Below are 22901 nucleotides of genomic sequence, written 5' to 3'. Positions count from 1 at the left end.
CATTTCTGTTTAGTTCCTCCCCATTTTTACCAGTCCAGTGTTTAGACTCAGGAAACAAGTTTCCCTCTAGATTACAGACTGAGCCAAAGTTTTACATCTAATATTAGAGTAGAATTTGACCCTAAATTGTGTATCATTTATATATTTTTATGTAGGAGGTGACTGAATTAGCTGTTATATCTGTTCATTATAATAGTTTGTTCTTTACAGGGTCCAAAATTAATACTCAGTGCCACATGTGAGAAAAAATTAGACATGGCGAGTAAATAAAATGTTTGCTGGCCATTTACTGGTAATTTTATTAGGAACTAAAGCATATGCATTTAAATTCCAAAAGTGAAATCAAAGAGCTTTTACATCTGTGGAAAATTATGATCAGAAATCTTCAAGGATAAGTAACGTTTTTACTCTATATTGCGACACCTATAACTACCGTAATCAGTAATGTTGCTACATGTATTTAAAATTTCATTGTTGTAATCCAATCTTATTTTGTGTATCCATTCTGTGCTAATAGCAGGTTTTGGGTTATGCCTTAATACTCGTAACCATAGCAAGAGCTCCTTTTATCTTCCATTCATATTTTTTTTTCTTCCCTCACTTTCTGTCACATCAAACAGGTGTGAACTTCAAGGAAGTGAATGAAGATAATAAGCAGACGCTCTTTTCTGAGATCTACACTTCCATAGATACATTGGCCTTCACATTTGGCAATGTGTAAGTACATCAGTTAGAATTAATTTATTGTTTTGTCATTGCAGGGCATCTGATTAGTCATTTAAAAATAGCTATATGGCAGAAACAGCTGCAAAAAGGATAGTGACTAACACTATTAAGATAACACCAACACTATTTGGTTTAGGTGTGCATGTTGTTTTTAATGTCAGGAGTGTGTCTGATATAGTAAGTGAGTCATGAGCTCTGTTCCAAAATCTAGTTTTATGCATTTTATGGCCTCATAGGCCATAAATTCAATATGTTGGATGAGTTGAGAGAAATTTTGATAATAAATATAATTAATTGAATACTGAAAGTATTGATAAAAAAATTATTTAGTTTTATAAAAAAATTATTGTTTTACAGAATTTTTTTGTGTGCTGTATTAATGCTTATTGCGGCTTTAGCTTAGCAAAGTGTTAACGTGTTCAACTCTTAAACCCGCCCCCGGGTTGAAAATTATATAATCACGATAATCCTTCAATATTTATATGTCCTGATGGAACATTAACAGTCATATGTGGTATCATTACAAATCTTAGACCCTCTACTTTTCACACAAAACCGTAATTGTTTTATTTATTTTACATTGCGCAACATTTGAATGTTTAAATTCCCACTTCCGCAACCAATGTACAGATAAAAATCAAGTATGATTATGAATTTGAATATTTTTCATATCGCTCAGATTTGATGAACATAGACAAGCCATATATCAAACAAAAGCTCTCATTCTCCAGATTATGTATATTTAGTTTATTTTGTTGGAATAAAACAACAGATCAAATGATTGCCGAATGAATCTCAAAGAAGATCTTTTATATATTTGTAAACACCGTAGAGCAGAACATAGGTTGTTATTTTCATAAAATCGGCAAAATATGGTATCGTCCACGGATAATGACGAGACACATATCATTGGAAATCTGATGATCTAAGCTGTCAAAGACTTGTCAGTCTTTCCCTCCCGACCAATCAGAGCCTGAGATAATCATCATCATAGGCTGTGTGCAGTTGGCCGTCAACACGAGTCTTGTAACTTGCACTCATGTGAGACACAATTCGTATTGCCGAAGCAATTGTAGATGCACACGCAGACACACACTTTATTTTTATAGTTTATTATTAATCTCAATATGGCTCCAAAAAAGCAAAACATGCAGTTTTAGAGCAACTGGTTTATTATATTTTATAATATATAGATTGCAAACACTTATTATAGTTTGTGTTTGCAATTTATATTGCTGTTTATTTATTATTTATCTTTTTCATTCAATATTTGCTTGTTCTAAAGAAAAGTTTGCAGTTTGCATGTTTGCACTTTTTGCATTTTATATTACATTGTTACAGTATATTACAGTGTCTGTCTATATATTATAGTTTGTGTTTGAAATTTATATTGCTGTTTATTGTCTTTTATAAATGTCTTTTTTCATTCAATATTTGTTTGTTCTAAAGAAAAGTTTGCACTTTTGCATTTTGTATTATTGTTACAGTATATTACTGTTTTACATTTTATATTAGTTTATACATTTGCCATGATATTATAAATAAATAAGAACATCTTCAGCATTTTCATGTCTTAGGTCTCATTTTCGTCTATCCCATTACTAATAATTTGTGTGTCTTTGAAAAGAAGATAAGAAAATCTGTTTGGGAATCCTTGTAAGTGCTATTGTCATGTATACCGAATAGTAAAAGTAGGATTTTTGGTGTAATATTCTTTGTAATAGCTTGTTTTTGCATTTTGGATAACCCCAGACCTTGGTGACACTATATGGCCACTTTGCCTCCCTTCGGTTTCATAGTAATACCTTTTGAATGGTAAATGATAGAGAAACAATTCTTTTTTTCAGTGTTTGCTCCCATCTAGTGTCAAAAAGTGCCTATTTTTTGTGTTTATTACAGTAGTTTGAACACATACAATAACAATTATTGATTATTGATAATTATTAATTATACAATAACTAAGTTTCCTTTAAAATAAGACCAACATTTTACATTTACTTCACTGTATGTGGGTAAGAGGAGCCTTCAGATTTGGGTATGTCAGTTTGAGGTGGAATTCCATAAAAAACCTTAAGAGTTGAACAGGGAAACTCTATTGGAATCAATTACAATTGATGTGCATTGCATGAGGAGTGATATTTGTATGATGCACGGAGTTACTGCTTATGTAGTGTGTTCCAAATCAGTCACTTAATCAGGTTCCATTCAAGTTACTGTCTGTGTAGGCAGTAGACAGTAAGGCATCTCACTATGTTTTGGACAAGAGCTATAGTCTTGCAGTGCATTGTGTGTGCATATGTTTTTTTGTTTTAATCCTGAGTTTTTCTTTTTGGTTTTCTCTTTTCAGAGTGTCTGACTTCCTTATGGGAGATGTAGAGAACGGCTCGGGGCTTTCTCAGACCCGCAGAAGCAGGGTAAGGGGCTGTTAAGACCGAACGTGTCTTTACGCTAAAAAAAAAGGTAGATGCAGCACAACAAATAGGACAGGAAGAAGGTATCTCAAGATGCATTTTTAAAAGTTGATGTACTTTATAACTTGACACAGCGTCTAAAAAACATGGCGATCATGCTCAAGATGCTGAAAAAACAGCGTGACGTCACGGTGGTCAATGATCTCCAACTAGAACATGTTTAAACAGAAAAACAACTGAAAAAACAGTGCAGAGAGATACAAAAATGCCTTTTGATTTCCTGCTTTCCACTCCACATCATAGACTTTAAAGCAGTGAAATCAGCAGGTGGTTGTGTACCATGTCAGTGGCTAAAGGATGTGGCCTCTCTTTCTCTGGTGTTGATATGGGGTCAGAGTGTGCAAACCTCAGTAAAGAAAAATAGAATCAAGGTTTGTTTTTGGAGAAGAGGGCTTTTCCTGTTTGGACTGCCCCAGTGATATATCTCATGGAAAAAAACAGTGACACTTTGACATTGTGAATGTGTGCTTCAGATAAATCAGATATGCCAAATAAAAAAAAGTTTAATTTTATCTTTGGAATTGTTTGTTAGTGCTGCCGACTTTTTTTACACTGTCGCCTGTGTCAATTTCTTTTTCTTTCAGTCCTTTGAAAACCTGACGGTGGAGTCTGGAGGATGTGGACTGGAAAAAGATGACCCACCAGGTGAGTATCAATATTCAGTTCACTGTACCTTGAAATTATACACTGTTTAATTGTGTAAATTGTGTTCCTGATCTTATTGTGAACAATTCAATGGTGTACGATGAATTTTATTTCAAAGAAAAAAAATCTTTCTACAAATCAAGGGCTAAAAACGATTTAAGGAATGAAAACAAAAGCTGAAAAAATTTGTTTTTTTGCAATTTGTAAAACCGAAAAAAAAGAAAAGAAAACAGGAACGAAGACCATTTCAATTGTTTCGGAGTGAAAACGTTATTTTTAAATGCTGGTAACTGGTTAATAACTGGTTCATTTCGTTTGGATAATTTTTTTAATTAAACAAAGACCAAAAAGTTTATTACAGTACATTTTCGGAACTACACCACTTCATGTTTTGCCTGAAAAAATTACGCTTCTCTCTTATTAGTAGAACATAAGCATGTGCTTTGACCCTGAAGGAAACTGCTGCATCGCACATTTCTTTGTCTTACTGCAAGTTATGGATGAAGCCTTCCGTGATATGCTAAAGACCTTTTTGACAGCTGTATGTAATAACTACTATGTACATGCATGGGGAAAAAAATCTTTAAAATATTTTTTACTTATTTGGGGTAAGGCAAGTCCCTTATTTTGGCCTTGTTTTTTCAAACCAGTTTGCATTTTTTCTCTTGCGAGATCTGGAAACACAGCAAATGATTTATCACCCACTTTTAGCACAGAGTACCATCATTTTAAAAAGAACTTTACTAACCATTCTTTATTTTGTTTTAACCGGTTACCATTTGGAAAGAAGGCTGCGGAATGCCGGAACTGGAATGAAACAGTAATGTTTCTGCACAGAACAAAACATTTCGTTTATAGTCCCTGCTACAACATATAGTAACTTGCTCCGAATTCAACTTTCCCTTTTGGCTGATATCACTTACCCCTTTTATTTTTCAACCCCTCCCCTCCAACCACCTGTTAGTTTTCACAATGCAATCAATTCCCCATTGATAAAAACGTTCTGATGATGAAAGAATTTTTTTATATTTGGGTGAACTATCCCTTAAAGCCAAACGTTTCAACTTGTGCAGATACTCTAGTCACACACAGCTCGCTGTTCCCAGATCAGACTTCACACACTCACACATTCGCCATCATATTAAATCCTGGCAGGGCTGTTTAGTGCCAATCCACTCTAATACAGCCCCAAGGTCAGCACACAGATTCCATCTGTCACTCATACGCACACATGCGCAAGCAGCCCCCCTGGTGAACAAACACCCATGCCTGGGGTGAGTTTGGTGGGATCCATGTGCCAGTGCTTGCTTCTGACCATCACCAATGTGTCCGGCTGTGTGTCTTCCCTCCTCGCAGGTCCCTCTCCGCCCGCGCGGCAGGAGGAGATGGATGGAGCTTTGCTCCGGAGTGACAGTGGGGTGGAGTCGGCCCTGCTCTATGCCAAAGCCTGGTCAAAGTACACCAAGGAGCTCCTGGCCTGGGTGGACAAACGTCTAAATATGGGTGAGTAATTCAGCACCCTGATTCTGGATATCTGTATAGGCATGTTTATGTCTGAAGTAGACAAGGAAGATTTGATGCAGTTAGTTGTTAATTACAACATTTATTCAAGTTATAATCATGTTTTGTCTAAAGCAGAATTGTATTAGATTGCTTTTCTTGATTGTAGTGGTAAACCAGTCTAGGTTTTTCAGTGACAAGAGCCATAGAACAGGTTAACCGATGGCCGATATTTGAGCAATATCACTAGAGTAATAGTGCTAATATACTGAGTATCAGCGTGGTTGTGATACAGTCGTAGTCACACATCTGATATTCAGTAGCTTGTGAGCCTGATATTGCTTTTATATAACAGTTCTATAACTGAAAAGATTATATAGAGTACCTGAATTTGACATTTTAGACCCAATATGGGCAGCTTTTTTGTTAACAATTTGCATCCTTTATCGTAACCTCTATTCTCAGACATTGAGTGCGCAAAGAGCTACTCCAAGATGGCTGAATCTGCAAAAGCATTGGCGACTCAACAGGTCAGTATTTAAAACTCTCCTTTCTCCTACGATACACACTTCAGTTGTGCAGTTTCATATAAGTACAATGCAAAAACTTACACTCTTCCTTTCTGAGACTGTGACATTTGCTAAATAAAGCGCTATCAGTGCCTACTATCTGTTTGTTCAATTCTTTGTGGTTTATTCCAGGAGCACATGCCATTCCAGGATATTTATATCTCTGCCTTCAAAAACGATCTTGAATATAGCCAGTTAATCATGCAAACCACAGCTGCGCTCCAATCCAACAAATTTATGCAGGTATGACTACCATTCCATCCTTGATTTTCATTGGCTAATTGATGGATGAGAAATGTACTGGCTTCTATAAAAGTGTGTTTGCTTTTTTTCTTCTTCTTTTTTTAGCCTTTGCAGGCTCGAAAGAATGAACTTGACAAATTAAGAAAGGAGGTGAAGGAACAATGGCAAAGAGTGCAGAAAAAAATGGTGCGTGGATTCTTAGGCAAATCTGCCATATAAGTACTTGTGAAATACTCAGCTTACCAAAAGATGCCCCCTCAAAACAGAGTTGTCCCAGCCATCCAGCCGTTGTCCAGATTCCTCTGCTGATCTAATAGGGGCTCTGTGTTAACACTAATTACATCAGATTCAATTGCAGCGAGTTCTTTCTGTTGGTGCACAGACAGGTCTTTGTGTGAGGTATTTGTAGATGGCCATTTAGCACCTCTTTATGACTTATTATTGCAGAAAGGGAGCAAACAAAGTTTAGGATAGAGCTTAAAGGCTGCTACAAGTGAAGTGTGATTGCTCATGTTCTTCAAATACCTATGAATTGGCGCAAAGTGTTTATTTCCTATAGAGTGTTCTTCAAAACGATTTGTTCACGAATTAGACATCACTATCACCGAGCTGCATACAGCTTACATTTGCAGCTATGTTATTTTTTTGTGGTGTGCAAAAGTCACGAAAAGGTCTAGAGAAATGCATTAGAGTAAAAGTATTCATTTTCTTTTAGTATTTTTAATTTCAAAAGTTTTCATTAATTTCCTTTTTTGTTCAGAATATTTAAATAACATTAAAAGTCAAACATTTATGCTCCTGTTAAGTAGAAATATTCAAAAAAATCTACTTAAGTACACTAAGTATTTGTACTTTGTTTATATACAACTCTTGTAATATGTATAGTTGAGTTTCTAGAAGAACTATAAGTTCTTTTATTGTGTTTATTTGTTATTTTTGCCCATCTTATAATGCAAAAAAGAGCCCATATTCTGCACTTTGTTTACTGTACGTCCATTTATGATGTTAGTCAAGGTTTCTTGCACCCAAAAATAGTCATACATTTCTATTTCAACCCTTTATTTAACCCTTAGAATTAAACAGGCTGTTTTTGCTGCTGTTCTTTTAAGATTTCTAGATGTAAATGTCCTCTTACTATTGGCTAATTGTTTGTATTGTGTATGTACAGAATGAAGCAGATAGTGCACTGAAGAAGGCCAGGCTGCTGCAGGCGCAGAGGCAGGAGGAGTACGAGAAGGCCCGTTGCTCCACCAGTCGAGTCGAGGAGGAACAAATTGGAACAACAGCAGCAAAACAACTGGAAAAGAGACGCAAACTGGAGGAGGAAGCTCTGCAAAAGGTCTGATACGGGCACGACACGCACGACACACACAACACTTCCTAACACAACCACTTCATCCATCCATGTCACAATCCTCTTTGTGATTGTGGCTTGACCCGGTCTTGCACTGTTCTGTACCTCTTTACTGTCTATGTAATTGAGAGCTGAGGAGTAACCGAATAAAAGTAGCAATACTACTAGCTGTATCTCAGCTGTTTTCAAAATAGTGTTGCTTTTCCAGTAATGAGCCATTTTCATTTCAAACAAATAGCCATGTATTGTGAAAAAATGACAAAAATCACACATATTGTATGTGCACACATTGTGCACCTCTCTCTTATGTAGCACTGGGTAGTCCAGTTCATTTTAGCTACTCATTCAGATGGTTCACTTCAATGAGCAGTTAAAAAAACAGTTCACTGATTCCTTTAAATCATCGCCCAGTATTGACTTTTAAACTATTATAGTGTTCACAAAGACTCTGCAGCATTTTACATAGTGTTTTTTGTAGCAAAATAAATATTTCTTTAAATATTTTCTAGGGCTGTGAAGCGATTTAAATTTTTTACTAATTAACTGTAGAGTTTTCTGTGATAAATTGCGATTAATCATGGTACATGGTGCATTAAAACATTGGCTGCCATCAAGTCTCTATCGCTCTCTTGTGCAGTTTCACTTTTGAAACTTGGGTAACACTTTACAATAAGGTTCCATTTGTTAACATTAGTTAACAACATAAGTTAACGAACTAACAATGAACAATACTTATTAGGCAGTTATAAATCTTAGTTAATGTTAACTCCAACATATACAGTTGAAGTCAGAAGTTTACATACACTTAGGTTGAAGTCATTAAAACGCATTTTTTTTAACCACTCCACAGATTTCATATTAGCAAACTATAGTTTTGGCAAGTACTTTAGGACATCTACATTGTGCTTGATATGAGTAATTTTCCAACAATTGTTTACAGACAGATTGTTTCACTTTTAGACTATATCACAATTCCAGTGGGTCAGAATTTTACATACTCTAAGTTCATTGTTCCAGAAAATTCAAGAACATGATGTCAAGCCTTTAGACAATTAGCCAATTAGCTTCTGATAGGAGGTGTACTGAATTGGAGGTATACCTGTGGATGTATTTTAAGGCCTACCTTCAAACTCAGTGCCTCTTTACTTGACATAATTTCCAAATGCCTGAAGGTACCACGTTCATCTATACAAACAATAGTACAAGTGTAAACACCATGGGACCACGCAGCCATCACACCGCTCAGGAAGGAGACACATTCTGTCTCCTAGAGATGAATGTAGTTTGGTGCGAAAAGTGTAAATCAATCCCAGAACAACAACAAAGGACTTGTGAAGATGCTGGAGGAAACAGGTAGACAAGTATCTATATCTACAGTAAAACAAGTCCTATATCGACATAACCTGAAAGGTTGCTCGGCAAGGAAGAAGCCACTGCTCCAAAAACGCCATAAAAAAGCCAGACTACAGTTTGAAAGTGCACATGGGGACAAAGATCTTACTTTTTGGAGAAATGTCCTCTGGTCTAATGAAACAAAAATTGAACTGTTTGGCCATAATGACCATCGTTATGTTTGGAGAAAGAAGGGTGAGGCTTGCAACCCAATGAACACCATCCCAACCGTGAAGCATGGGGGTGGCAGCATCATGCTGTGGGGGTTCTTTGCTTCTGGAGGGACTGTTGCACTTCACAAAATAGATGGCATCATGAGGAAGGAAAATTATGTGGATATATTGAAGCAACATTTCAAGAAATCAGCCAGGAAGTTAAAGCTCGGTCACAAATGGGTCTTCCAAATGGACAATGACCCCAAGCATACCTCCAAAGTTGTGGCAAAATGGCTTAAGGACAACAAAGTCAAGGTATTGGAGTAGCCATCACAAAGCCCTGATAGAATATCCAATAGAAAATTTGTGGGCAGAACTGAAAAAGCACGTGCGAGCAAGGAGGCCTACAAACCTGACTCAGTTACACCAGTTCTGTCTGGAGGAATGGGCCAAAATTCCAGCAACTTATTGTGAGAAGCTTGTGGAAGGCTACCCAAAATGTTTGACCCAAGTTAAACAATTTAAAGGCAATGCTACCAAATACTAACAAAGTGTATCTAAACTTCTAACCCACTGGGAATGTGATGAAAGAAATAAAAGCTGAAATAAATAATTTTCATTTCACATTTCACATTCTTAAAAAAAAAAATAGTGATCCTAACTGACCTAAGACAGGGAATGTTTTCTACGATTAAATGTCAGGAATTGTGAAAAACTGAGTTTAAATGTGTATGTAAACTTCTGACTTCAACTTTACTAATACAGTTTTAAAATGAAAAGTTGTATTAGTTAACATTAGTTAATGCACTATGAACTAACATGAACTAACACTGAACAATTCTATTATTAACGCATGCAGACAGTCAACACAAACTGTGCTGATGACGAATGTTGCGTCACGCATACTATGCATGGAGCGATCAGCAACGCGGACAACCAAAGTATACTTTGGCCTTAAGCTTGCACTGCACCACAAAATCAGTTTTTGTGCTAAGATGTGTAGTTGAGTACCTCCTGGAAATGTATATATGACAATTTTAGCCACAGGACATGGGGGGAACACATTAATGTTTTAGGAAGTTAAAAAACGGATACTGCATTAAATGCATAAATTTAAAAAACTAAATAATTCAGCCCTAAATATTACTGTTGATCATGTTTATGTATTATTTTTAAATTATTATGTAAATAAAATACTCTGTTTTTTAGTACCAGGTAAATACTGCTCTGATTTTTTATTTATTTTTATAAATTATATTAAAGCAATATCACACGAGCAAGAGTGATGTGTGTCCAGCTATCAGCACAGCTGTGATTCAGTCGTAGGCACGAGGCCACAGGTAATCAAAGCTGTGCTTATAGATGCACACTACAGAACGATTGCGAGTATGGAGTGATGCTGCCATATGTGCTATCTGCCATATGTTTCATTCTTGTATATTTCTTGAGGAACTCTTATTTTGACGCCGCTCTATCTTCCGCCATGTTGCAAGTTTAAATCTTCTCCCAACTTCTCCCAGCTGGAGTGTGTTTGATTACTTTGTCTGTCGCGACTCTCAGCTGTGATCGGCAGTAATACTGAAGCTGTTAGTTTAACTCTATTTCTCAGCTATAGTGTAGTAGTAATCCGAGCGATCATGGAGTAAGAGACAATTCTGGATGACTTCATAGAAATTTGTGCACTTACTCGGGTCAACTTGCTCATGACACACACAAGACGTTCTTGTCACCACCTGCTGGCTCAAATCTTTAATATCACAGGGATGAATGAACATTCAGACATCTAGCTGCTCTTACACATCTGCACTGCTCTAAAACATTTGGAATGCCACGAACACAAGCTGAGGGATACAAATGTAAAGCGTCCCAGTGCTGATGGTTTAAGCTATCAACACTCTTGGAACGCCTCTTGTCCAGTCAGATTCAGGCACCGTAACTAACTGTTGTATAAAATCTGATAATATGTAAGATGTCCCCCTAACTACCTTTCATAAGGGTAGCTTGACCGTAGTTATGAGCAGCTTGTAACTTGTCAAGCTACAGTTTCATAGTAGCTTCTGCAATACTGCTGTAAATAATTTGTTGTTGTATGACATAAATATGATTTTTGCCCAGGAAATGAGAAAAGCAGAACATTTCCTTGTCTAAATATAATCGTGTATGTATGTGGCTGTTTCTAGGCAGAGGAAGCCCGAGAACACTACAAGCATTGCATCACTGATGTTGGGGTAAAGAGAGTGGACCTAGCCAACACCAAGAGTGAGATCCTTACTCAGATACGAGAGCTTGTGTTTCAGTGTGACCTGACCCTGAAAGCAGTGAGTACACACACATACACACACACACATACACACACAATGTTTGATAAAACCAACTTATTACTGGTCATTCAGACAAAACAGGCACACCTGGTCTCCTTTTGGGCGAGTATAATTGGTTTCCTATATTTTAACAGTGACCTCAGGCTACAGATTAAGTGTTTCACTGTGTCCTTACCGCAGAAATAAATCACACCTGTTCCACGTTAATCTGTCCAAATGAGGTGTAACCATCAACGGTGTCACATAGCAAAATATTTTGGTTTATTTTTATGTTTTACTCTGTGAAATCTCAGTGAACTCTCATTGGTCCAGAATCCCATACCACATAGCTGCATATAAAACATTAAATACTTTATATGTTCTAATAGGCTGTGATTTGTTGGTCACTTTCAGTAATGACATAAAAAAGTCAAGTTTTATATTCCCATAGGGAATATGGTTTTGCAAGTATAGATAAAATGAAATGACACCATAAAAAAACACATAAATACATAAAAATTAAATTTTCATAATTTATAAAATTGACATCACAAACAAACACACACCCACATATGAAATAGAAACTACCATCTCCACTCATATCTTTCCTCTCCGAATTCAAAATTCAAAAAACATGGTACTGGGAACTAGCCTGATTTGTACTCCTTTGATGAAACTAATGCATATTTCTTTTATGTGTAGGTTACGGTTAACTGGTTTCAGATGCAGCAGGCCCAGGTGGTGTCCCTTCCTGTAAACTTTCAGACACTGTGTGAGAACTCCAAATTGTATGAACCTGGACTATGTTACACTGAATTTGTGAAGAGTCTGCCCTCTGACCAGACCAGAGGGGAATCCTTCTCTTTTGACTTCTCTGGTATACAGAACACAGGGTATGTCTGGAGTTTATAATCTGTAACTTTGTCCCTCTTCTTTGACATTCCCAGCGCAGTGAGTATCAAGGAAAATCCTTGTTTTGGAATCACTATGCCAAGTTATGCTTTTTTCCCCTTAAAACTGGCAAAAGCTGGCCTGTTTTTGCCAGTTCTGTGACTTTTAAGCCATTGAGTGATGGAGAAAGAGTGAGAAAGAGCGAGGAATTGTGTTGGTAAGAATGTCACACAATTGTGAGCTCGCCCTCAGGTCTTCCTGAGGAAATGGCTGCAGTCAGGGCAAAGAGAGGGATACATGGAACGAGGCAGAGAAATGAAGGGAGGAATATCTCTACTTCTTTTTCTTTACTAGCGCTCACGTCCGCACACACTCATTCTGATACCTGATCAGAACCCTGATATCAGGGTTGTTGATATCCTGGTTTTGTGGACTATATTTCAGAGCAACCACTTTAAAAACACATAGCTCAAAAACAGTCCATTTAAAAACACCCATATTTTAGGTGAAATATGATAACTTTTTATTCAGTAAAATGTCTTGGTGAATGATTTTGTTGAAGGCTTTTTGTTTTCAACTTTAAAGAGGTGAGTGGCTGTTTAAGTGTTTACTGAAAAAGGCCTAAGGGACAGCAGAGTGGTGAAAATGAAATTACACCAATCTCTCTCTCATACACATGTATGAAAATTGTCTATATAGTATACAGTAACCCAGTAGCATTCATGCATTGTCAAGATGCTTGTGGAAAAGGCATCATCTGGAAGATACTGCATTCTTTTGTACAAATATTGTGCGATAAACTGATAAAGATCTTTTAAATAGCCAGATGTTTCATGAATGCTACTCTGACATCGGACAAGGAACATTTTAGCAATACACCAACATTACCATTCAAAGTAAAAGATTTTAATGGCCACTGTACATATGGATACCAAAGACCTTAGCACATATAACAATTTATGCTCTGTCTTTTATCAGTTTTACTGTATTGTAGTATACAACTAGTATAAACTGGTTCAGAATGGTTTTAACAGTTTTTCTAAGATACTTCTTCTGTTCCTACAGGCTGCCCCTTTCAAAGCGAGTGAAAAGCAGTCACTCATCCCAAGTGTCTCTCACACCTGGTGACTTTCTGAGCGCAGACGAGGTGGAAAGTCACGTCCAAGCACGCACAGGAAAGATCTTGGAAGGTCGCTTAAACAGTAGCACAGATATACAAGGTAACTCATCAAACTACCTATTTTGAACAATGATAATAGCTTACAGCAAAAACGTCACACTTCACATTCTGAGCTAAGAATGAAAGCGCAGACACATTTCATCGAGGTTCAGTTAAACTGGATCACGGCAGGGTTTGGCTGACTCCCCTGGAATGCTAAAAGTGAATCAGTCCCTCAGAATGAACCCTCATCCATCTTTTTCATGGACAAGTTTGTTCTTTTCACTAATGGCAGATCAGACTTTCAGTCCGAGATACACTTGTCAGACCTGGTTTTAAGAGAGATCAATTGGACACATTAGTGTTTTAAGACATCTCATTAAAGTTTACGAGATTGTGAACTAGCATCAGCTGAAGAAAGGGCACAGGAGGTAGGCTGCGGCTTTTCATGCAGCACTGCACCCAGCATCCTTTGCTGATATCATTATTATTTGTTACAGTCATATCAGCTTCATATATGCAATGAATTATGCAGAGTCTGACCCGTTACAGTCGGGTGCTTCTTCAACTGAGGGCAATTTAGCACTGTAGACTTCAAGAAGTAAGTCTCAATAAAACCTATTTAACACTCTCAGTGTTTTTTTTTGTTTGTTTTTTTTTTTTAAAGTACAGTAAGTTTAAATCAGATGATTGCAACATGCTCCAAAAAAGTTGAGACAGGGGCAATTTAAGACTAATAACAATTTGACAAGTTGAAATAACAAGGCAGTGTGAAACAGGAGATGTTAAACAGGTGAGGCAATTGTGTCATAGTACTGTATACTGTACAAGGAGCCTCCAAATACAGCCTATTCCTTCAAGAGCATGGATCGTTGAAGACTTGTCACTTTGCCAACAGATGCCTCAGCAAATAATCCAGCACTTTGAGAACAATGTTCCCCAAAGACTGATTGGAAGGATTTTGGCCATTTCACCCTCTACAGTGCACAATATAGTTAAAAGATTCAAGGAATCTGGTAAAATTTTGGTGCGTAAAGGACAAGACGAAAACCATTTCTGAATGCGCATGATCTTCGATCCCTCAGACATCACTGTCTTAAAAAACATCATTCATCTGTAATGGATAGTATGAACATGGGCTTGGGATTACTTTAGTAAACGTCATGGTTACTGGTGTAACCTCCGTTCCCTGATGGAGGGAACGAGATGTTGGTGTCGATGTAGTGACACTAGGGGTCACTCTTGGGAGCCCGAGACACCTCTGGTCTTTGATAAAAGGCCAATGAAAATTGGCGAGTGGTATTTGCATGCCACTCCCCCGAACATACGGGTATAAAAGGAGCTGGTATGCAACCACTCATTCAGGTTTTACGCTGAGGAGCCGATATAAGGTCCGGCCATTTCAGCGGGTAGTTCAGCGTTGTGGCAGGAGGGACCAAGGTCTCGTTCCCTCCATCAGGGAACGGAGGTTACACCAGTAACCATGACGTTCCCTATCTGTCACTCACTCGACGTTGGTGTCGATGTAGTGACACTAGGGGTCCCTATACAAAACACCACAAGGCTGAACTGTGTTACGTGAACTGGCGGTGTGTGGTGGGCAGACTTGCTATGTGCCTCATAGCCAGCGCACCAGGTCGACACGTAACCTCCCCCAACACAGTTATGAGTGTCAAACGGCCCTTTTTGGGGACAAGTCGACTACCCAGAGATAGAGACAGGCTTAACGCAGTCATGGCCTCTTTCCCCTTCTCTTTTTCCACTCCCTAAAAAAGAAGGGGGATTATCTGACTGGGCCGCCAGGTCTAGTCGGGGGGTGTCCCTCCCAAGGGGAGGACACCGCGGAGACCACACCTCGCCCCAAGAGAGGGGGGGATATTTAAGTGGAAGAATACATCACATGGTCTTTCCAACCATGTGGAGAGCCTTCAAGGTAGATTCTGCCCAATGGGGGAGGAGTTACTACAACATGGAGACTGAGGGGCTCTGCCCAAGGAAGACGCAGTTTGCCAGTAGGGAAACGAACTAGCGGAAGATATAGATCGCATGGGGTTAGCCTTACAGGGAACTGCCACATGCGGAGCACCTACCCCAGAACCGGGCTCTTAGTTAGCGCGTGTACTGGGCCGGCAGCGAGTCTCTCCGAAAACTCCACTGCCACAGGGCTCGGAGGAAGTCAACCAGGGAACAACTTTTGTGAACACTACTGGGAATTAACAGCGCACGTCTTCAGCTCAAAAGGAGGTGGAAGGCGCTATGTGCAAGCGATACACCCGGCCGGCTATCCCGGGCTTATCCGCTTGTGTTGCGTGCCACTACCTGGGACGAAACCGGTTCCACCCGGAGGTTGTAGAACCTTGCAAAGGTGTTGGGTGTTGCCCAGCCCGCTGCTCTGCAATGTCTGTTAGAGAGGCACCTCTGGCCAGGGCCCAAGAAGCCGCTACACCACGGGTAGAATGGGCTCGTAGCCCTACCGGGGGCGGCATGTTTTGGGCGAGACATGCCATAGTTATGGCGTCAATGAGCCAGTGGGCGATCCTCTGCTTGGAGACAGCGCTTCCTTTCCGCTGTGCACCAAAGCAGACAAAGAGCTGCTCAGAGATTCTAAAGCTCTGCGTGCAATCCAAATAGATGTGTAAAGTGCGCACCGGACACAGCAACGACAGGGCTGGGTCTGCCTCCTCCTGGGGCAGCGCTTGCAGGTTCACCACCTGGTCCCTAAAAGGAGTGGTGGGAACCTTGGGCACATAGCCCGGTCGGGGGTCTCAGGATCACGTGAGAATAGCCCGGACTGAACTCCAGGCACGTTTCGCTGACAGAGAACGCTTGCAGGTCACCTACCCTCTTGATGGAAGTGAGCACAGTCAGGAGGGCAGTCTTCAAGGAGAGTGCCTTAAGCCCGGCTGACTGCAAAACTCAAAGGGGGCTCTCTGTAGACCCTGAAAAACTACAGAGGTCCGATGAGGGAACAAGGCGTGGCCTGGAGGGATTCAACCTCCTGGCGCCTCTTAGGAACCTGATGATCAGATCATGCTTCCCTAAGGACTTACTGTCGACTGCGTCATGGTGTGCTGCTATGGCAGCAACGTACACCTTCAAGGTGGAAGGGGACAGCCTCCCTTCCAACCTCTCTTGCAGGAAGGAAAGCACTGATCTGACTGCGCACCTCTGGGGGTCTTCCTGATGGGAAGAACACCACTTAGCGAACAGACACCACTTAAAGGCATACAGGCGCCTCGTAGAGGGAGCCCTAGCCTGAGTGATTGTGTCTACCACCGCAGGTGGGAGACAGCTTAGGTCTTCCGCGTCCCGTCCAGGGGCCAGACATGGAGATTCCAGAGGTCTGGGCGCGGGTGCCGGATGGTGCCCCTTCCCTGAGAAAGAAGGGCCTTCCTCAGGGGAATTTGCCTGGGGGGAGCTGTCACGAGGAGCGTGAGGTCCGAGCACCACGTCTGGGTGGGCCAGTAGGGTGCTTACCAGGACGACCTTCTCCTCGTCCTCCCTGACCTTGCACAGGGTCTGTGCGAGCAGGCTCACTGGGGAAAACGCATATTTGCAAATGCCAGGGGACCAGCTGTGTGCCAGCGCTTCTATGCCGAGGAAGGCCTCGGTGAGGGCGTACCAGAGCGGGCAGTGGGAGGATTCTTGGGAGGCAAACAGGTGCACCTGTGCCTGACTGAATCGACTCCAAATCAGCTGGATCACCTGTAGGTGGAGTCTCCACTCTCCCTTGAGGGTAACCTGTTGTTACGGCGCGTCCGCCAGAGTGTTGAGGTTGCCCGGGATGTGAGTGGCTTGCAGCGACTTGGTGCTGCTAACTCTGTTGGAGGAGACGGCGGGCGAGTTATGACATACAGCGGGAGCGCAGACCGCCTTGGCGGTTGACATATGCTACCGCTGCCGTGCTGTCTGTCCGAACTAGAACGTGCTTGCCCTGGATCAACGGCTGGAACCTCCGCAGGGCGAGCAGAATTGCCAGTAACTCGAGGCAGTTGATGTGCCAACGCAGCCGCGGACCCGTCTAGAGGCCGGCGACTGCGTGCCCGTTGCTAACAGCGCCCCAGCCCGTTTTGGAGGCGTCTGTCGTGACCACGACCAGCCTGGAGACCAGTTCTAGCGGAACACCTGCTCGTGGAAACGAGAGGTCGGTCCAAGGGCTGAAAAGATGGTGACAGACCGACGTAATGGCCACGCTGTGTGTCCCGTGGTGCCATGCCCGTCTCGGGACTCAAGTCTGGAGCCAGTGCTGAAGCGGCCTCATATGCATCAACCCGAGCGGGGTGGCCACCGCCGAGGATGCCATATGCCCCAGGAGCCTCTGAAAATGTTTCAGTGGAACCGCTGTTTTCTGTTTGAACACCTTCAAACAGGCCAGCACCGACTGGGTTCAGGGAAGAGCAGTGAAATCCACTCTAGCCGACACTCGCGGCTGTCCGGGAAAGCATGTCGTCATCTCCGCGTCAGCCTGTGACTGGGCGATCGACCCCGAAGGGAGGAGCCCAGCTGAGGCTTCCGACTGGACGAGCCCGCTCTCCGATGCTGCGCTCGAGAGCTCATCACTTTCGCGGGCTCCGAATAAGAGGTCGAACTCGCTGTGAGACGAGCCGGCGGACTCACCCGGAAGCCCGATCGGGGCAGACGAGCGTGCTGGGGAATGGGAGGTCCGCGGGGGGATACCCGGCGGAGGCGGTCCCATTGGGGTCCCCAAATCGCCCCCAGTGCTAGCCGCGCTGGCCTCAAACCCGTGGGTAAAAGGACCGAGGCGGGAGCCTCTGGGGTGGCTCGCTTCCTTACGAAGGCGAGCCGCGACCGCAACGTTGCCATGGAAACATTCTCGCAATGAGAATGTGACCATCCACGAACGCTGTCTCCGCGTGAGCAGTGCCCAGACACGAAAGACAGTGATCGTGACCGTTAGAAGGCGAGAGATAACGAGCACAACCAGGAATAACACACAATCGGAAAAGCATCTTTAAAAAGACGCGTCTTTAAAAAGACGTTCCGTGTGTGCGCTCTTTTAGAGAAATATATACTCTTTTAGAGGGGAAAAATGCTCTTTCAGAAAATGTACTCTCTAGTTTTTCTGCCGAAGCGCCCAGGGGCGTTCTCTGCAGTGCACCAGTGCAGAGGAGGCAGAAGCCGCTGAAATGCGCCATCAGATCCAGCAGGTGAATGAACAGTAGTATTCAGCTCAATGAGCATGACCGTTTGGCTCCGAAGAGAAAATCTGAATGAGTGGTTGCATACCAGCTCCTTTTATACCCGTATGTTCGGGGGAGTGGCATGCAAATACCACTCGCCAATTTTCATTGGCCTTTTATCAAAGACCAGAGGTGTCTCGGGCTCCCAAGAGTGACCCCTAGTGTCACTACATCGACACCAACGTCGAGTGAGTGACAGATAGGGAACCTTTGTTAGACAACACCATTTGCCGCTGCATCCACAGATGCAAGTTAAGACTTTACTATGCTAAGCAGAAGCCCTACATCAACACAGTCCAGAAGCGCAGTCTCTGGGCTCGGTCTCATCTTAGATGGAAAGTAGAACAGTGGAACTGTGTTTTTTGGTCCGAAGTGTCCACATTTCAAAAAGTTTTTTGAAAAGCACCATTGTGTTCTCCGGGCCAAAAAGGAAAAGGACCATCCAAGCTGTTATTAGCATCAGGTCCAAAAGCCAGTGTCTGTATGGGCCCAGGGGTGTGTCAGTGTCCATGGCATGGGTAACTCGCACATCTGAGAACACCATGAATGCAGACAGATATGTAAAAATTTTGGAGCAACATAGACTGCCATCCAGCACCATCTTTTCCAGCAGGACAACTTCAAACCACATACTGCCTGGATTTTAAGTGCATGACTGTGTAAGCATTGTGTTAGATTGGCCTGCCCGCAGACCTGACCTGTCTCCAATTGAGAATGTGTGGCACATTATGAAGCGCATTAGATGGCAACGAAGACCCTGTACAATTGTGTAGCTAAAGACCTACATAATGGATGAATGGGAGAAAATTCCACTTTCTAAACTTAACAAACAAACTGTCTTCAGTGCCCAAATGCTTAATAAGTATTATTAGAAGAAATGGTGATGTTTCACAGTGGTAAACACTCGACTGTCCTAACTTTTTTGGAGTGGTTTGCAATCATCTGATTTGAAATTACTGTACATTTTTAAAAAATAATTAAATTCACATGGTAAAACATCATATGATGTGTAGTTGTAGAGCTTTCAATATAGCAAAGGGTGAATATACAGTGCATCCGGAAAGTATTCACAGCGCTTCATTTTTTCCACATTTTGTTATGTTACAGCCTTATTCCAAAATTGATTAAATTCATTATTTTCCTCAAAATTCTACAAACAATACCCCATAATGACAACATGAAAGAAGTTTGTTTGAAATCTTTGCAAATTTATTAAAAATAAAAAAACGGAAAAAATAACATGTACATAAGTATTCACAGCCTTTGCCATGACACTCAAAATTGAGCTCAGGTGCATCCTGTTTCCACTGATCATCCTTGATGTTTCTACAACTTGATTGGAGTCCACCTATGAAACATTCAGTTGATTGGACATGATTTGGAAAGGCACACACCTGTCTATATAAGGTCCCACAGTTAACAGTGCATGTCAGAGCACAAACCAAGCCATGAAGTCCAAGGAATTGCCTGTAGACCTCCAAGACAGGATTGTATCGAGGCACAGATCTGGGGAAGGGTACAGAAACATTTCTGCATCATCTGTAAATGGAAGAAGTTTGGAACCACCAGGACTCTTCCTAGAGCTGGCCGCCTGGCCAAACTGAGCGATCGGGGAAGAAGGGTCTTAGTCAGGGAGGTGACCAAGAACCCGATGGTCACTCTGACAGAACTCCAGCATTTCTCTGTGGAGAAAGGAGAACCTTCCAGAAGAACAACCATCTCTGCAGCACTCTACCAATCAGGCCTGTATGGTAGAGTGGCCAGACGGAAGCCACTCCTCAGTAAAAGGCACATGACAGCCCGCCTGGAGTTTGCCAAAAGGCACCTGAAGGACTCTCAGACCATGAGAAACAAAGATTGAACTCTTTGGCCTGAATGGCAAGCGTCATGACTGGAGGAAACCAGGCACCGCTCATCACCTGGCCAATACCATCCCTACAGTGAAGCATGGTGGTGACAGCATCATGCTGTGGGGATGTTTTTCAGCGGCAGGAACGATAGACTGGTCAGGATCGAGAGAAAGATGAATGCAGCAATGTACAGAGACATCTTTGATGAAAACCTGCTCCAGAGTGCTCTGGACCTCAGACTGGGGCGAAGGTTCATCTTCCAACAGGACAACGACCCTAAGCACACAGCCAAGATAACAAAGGAGTGGCTACGGGACAACTCTGTGAATGTCCTTGAGTGGCCCAGCCAGAGCCCAGACTTGAACCTGATTGAACATCTCTGGAGAGATCTGAAAATGGCTGTGCACCGACGCTCCCCATCCAACCTGATGCAGCTTGAGAGGTCCTGCAAAGAAGAATGGGAGAAACTGCCCAAAAATAGGTGTGCCAAGCTTGTAGCATCATACTCAAAAAGACTTGAGGCTGTAATTGGTGCCAAAAGTGCTTCAACAAAGTATTGAGCAAAGGCTGTGAATACTTATGTACTTCTGTCACGTTGTCATTATGGGGTATTGTTTGTAGAATTTTGAGGAAAATAATGAATTTAATCCATTTTGGAATAAGGCTGTAACACAACAAAATGTGGAAAAAGTGAAGCGCTGTGAATACTTTCCGGATGCACTGTAATTTACAAATCACACATTTTTTTTTTTTTTTTTTTTTTTTTAGCATTTTTCATACTGTCCCAACTTTTTTGGAATTGGGGTTGTACAATGACACCTTTGTCTTAATAAGTCTAATATCATAGCTAGCATTTTATTTATCCTAAAAAAAAACACAATTAAATACTATGTTCACCCTTGTTGCATTCACTTTTGCAAAATTTCAGCTTGACACCCAATAAAAATATTCTGCTTACAACCAGTGTTTGTTAAATTACACCCAAGAAGTAATCCACTACAATTTACTAACTACTTCTCTAAAATTATAATTAGATTATTTTACTGATTACTTTTTCAATGAAATAACATTACTAATTACTTTACTTTCTGAAGCACATTTCACAAAATGTTTTTTGTTTTTCTCAACAAATTCAAAATAATTGTTCATACCCTTCAGCTGTCACAGAAACATAAACAGACGTATATATGAACATATGAATTCACATTTAAATTATATTGTACATAAATAGTATTTATTTTAGAAATATTTGTAACCCAAGTAATGTTCTTAAAATTACTTTCATTGAAAGTCAGTAACTGTTATCTGATTACAAGAATGTAAAATGTAATGAGTTACACTACTTTTTGTGCCTAAAAGTAATTTGATTACTGTAACTAATTACTTTGTAATCCAATTACACCCAACACTGCTCACGGGTGATATTTAACTTGAATTGTATTTGTTTTCTTCAAACATAATGTCTCATATTTCAAATTAAGCATACTCTTCACTGACACTTTTGTTGACTTTGAAAACAAATACATAAACATTTGAGAAAACCTTATTAGGGGCAAAAATGTTTAGTGGTGTAAATTACACCAAAATTGTGAGACATTCGTAATTTATGAAAAATTGATGGAAATCATTTTCACACTCAATATTAAAATGGTTTATGTTTATTTCACTCTTGTTTTAGATTATTATAGTTTTAAACATGTAATAATTTTAATTTTTATAATTAATTTACATAGTTTTTTATTGAAAGTCTGGGTCTAGGACAAGGCTAAAACAATAAAATCTATGACCAAAAATAAATGACGATGGCCTATAACAAAAAGAAAAAATGTGGAAATCTGTTCATTTTAATAAAAACAAAATCAACCACAGGGACGTGAAAAATGCCCAAAGTTGATGAAACGCCCATAAATTTGATAATGTTAAAAATCACTCTGTATTATGTTCAGTACACTTGGGTAGATTAATTGCTTAAAAGTGAACCATATTCCGACATAAGTCGACAATGTTATGACTATCCACACCATGGATGAGCCCAAGCATTTCTGAATGTCCTCTTTGCATCTGTGTGTTTGATAGCTCTTAGGACCCAGGGTCCATTCCGTGCCTGGAGAACCAGCAGCGGTGGAGGCATGTGCAGTGACTCTGAGAGCGCCGGAGGAAGCAGTGAATCTCGCTCAATTGACTCCCCAACAGCAAGCCCAGGTACAACAACACACGTGTCATACTGCAACACTTGCAGTAAGAGTAATAGTCTTTTACAGTTACAGACACGATAATAATCACTCCCTTGAGGCAAGCAAACACACATGATTGACAGGTGTTGAGTCACGAGCATGCGTGGCATAGTTGTGGTAAACAGCCCAGTCACAGCTCCTGCTGCATACCATATTGCAGTGTATTGCTAACAGTAATTTTTCACTTTATGCTCATTCTCGTATACTAGCT

At 40.9% G+C, this 22901-nt stretch overlaps 1 protein-coding gene across 4 annotated transcripts in view; it reads left to right on the top strand.

Annotated features, from left to right (window-relative positions):
* The window catches only part of LOC127431748 (rho GTPase-activating protein 29-like), a 76062-nt gene that overhangs the window by 46537 nt on the left and 6624 nt on the right, over positions 1-22901 (top strand). For all 4 annotated transcript variants that reach the window (XM_051682272.1, XM_051682273.1, XM_051682271.1 and 1 more), the window contains 12 exons: positions 621-717; positions 3074-3140; positions 3782-3842; positions 5199-5345; positions 5808-5872; positions 6044-6154; positions 6260-6340; positions 7323-7493; positions 11236-11373; positions 12058-12248; positions 13312-13466; positions 22533-22658. In XM_051682272.1, the coding sequence (XP_051538232.1) occupies positions 621-717; positions 3074-3140; positions 3782-3842; positions 5199-5345; positions 5808-5872; positions 6044-6154; positions 6260-6340; positions 7323-7493; positions 11236-11373; positions 12058-12248; positions 13312-13466; positions 22533-22658 (1410 nt within the window). The remainder of the gene's footprint in view (positions 1-620; positions 718-3073; positions 3141-3781; positions 3843-5198; positions 5346-5807; positions 5873-6043; positions 6155-6259; positions 6341-7322; positions 7494-11235; positions 11374-12057; positions 12249-13311; positions 13467-22532; positions 22659-22901) is intronic.

This window comes from Myxocyprinus asiaticus, chromosome 41, assembly GCF_019703515.2.
Source record: "Myxocyprinus asiaticus isolate MX2 ecotype Aquarium Trade chromosome 41, UBuf_Myxa_2, whole genome shotgun sequence".
Lineage (NCBI taxonomy): Eukaryota > Metazoa > Chordata > Actinopteri > Cypriniformes > Catostomidae > Myxocyprinus > Myxocyprinus asiaticus.
Note: the sequence above shows the minus strand (reverse complement) of the source record. Positions and strands in the feature narration are given on the sequence as shown.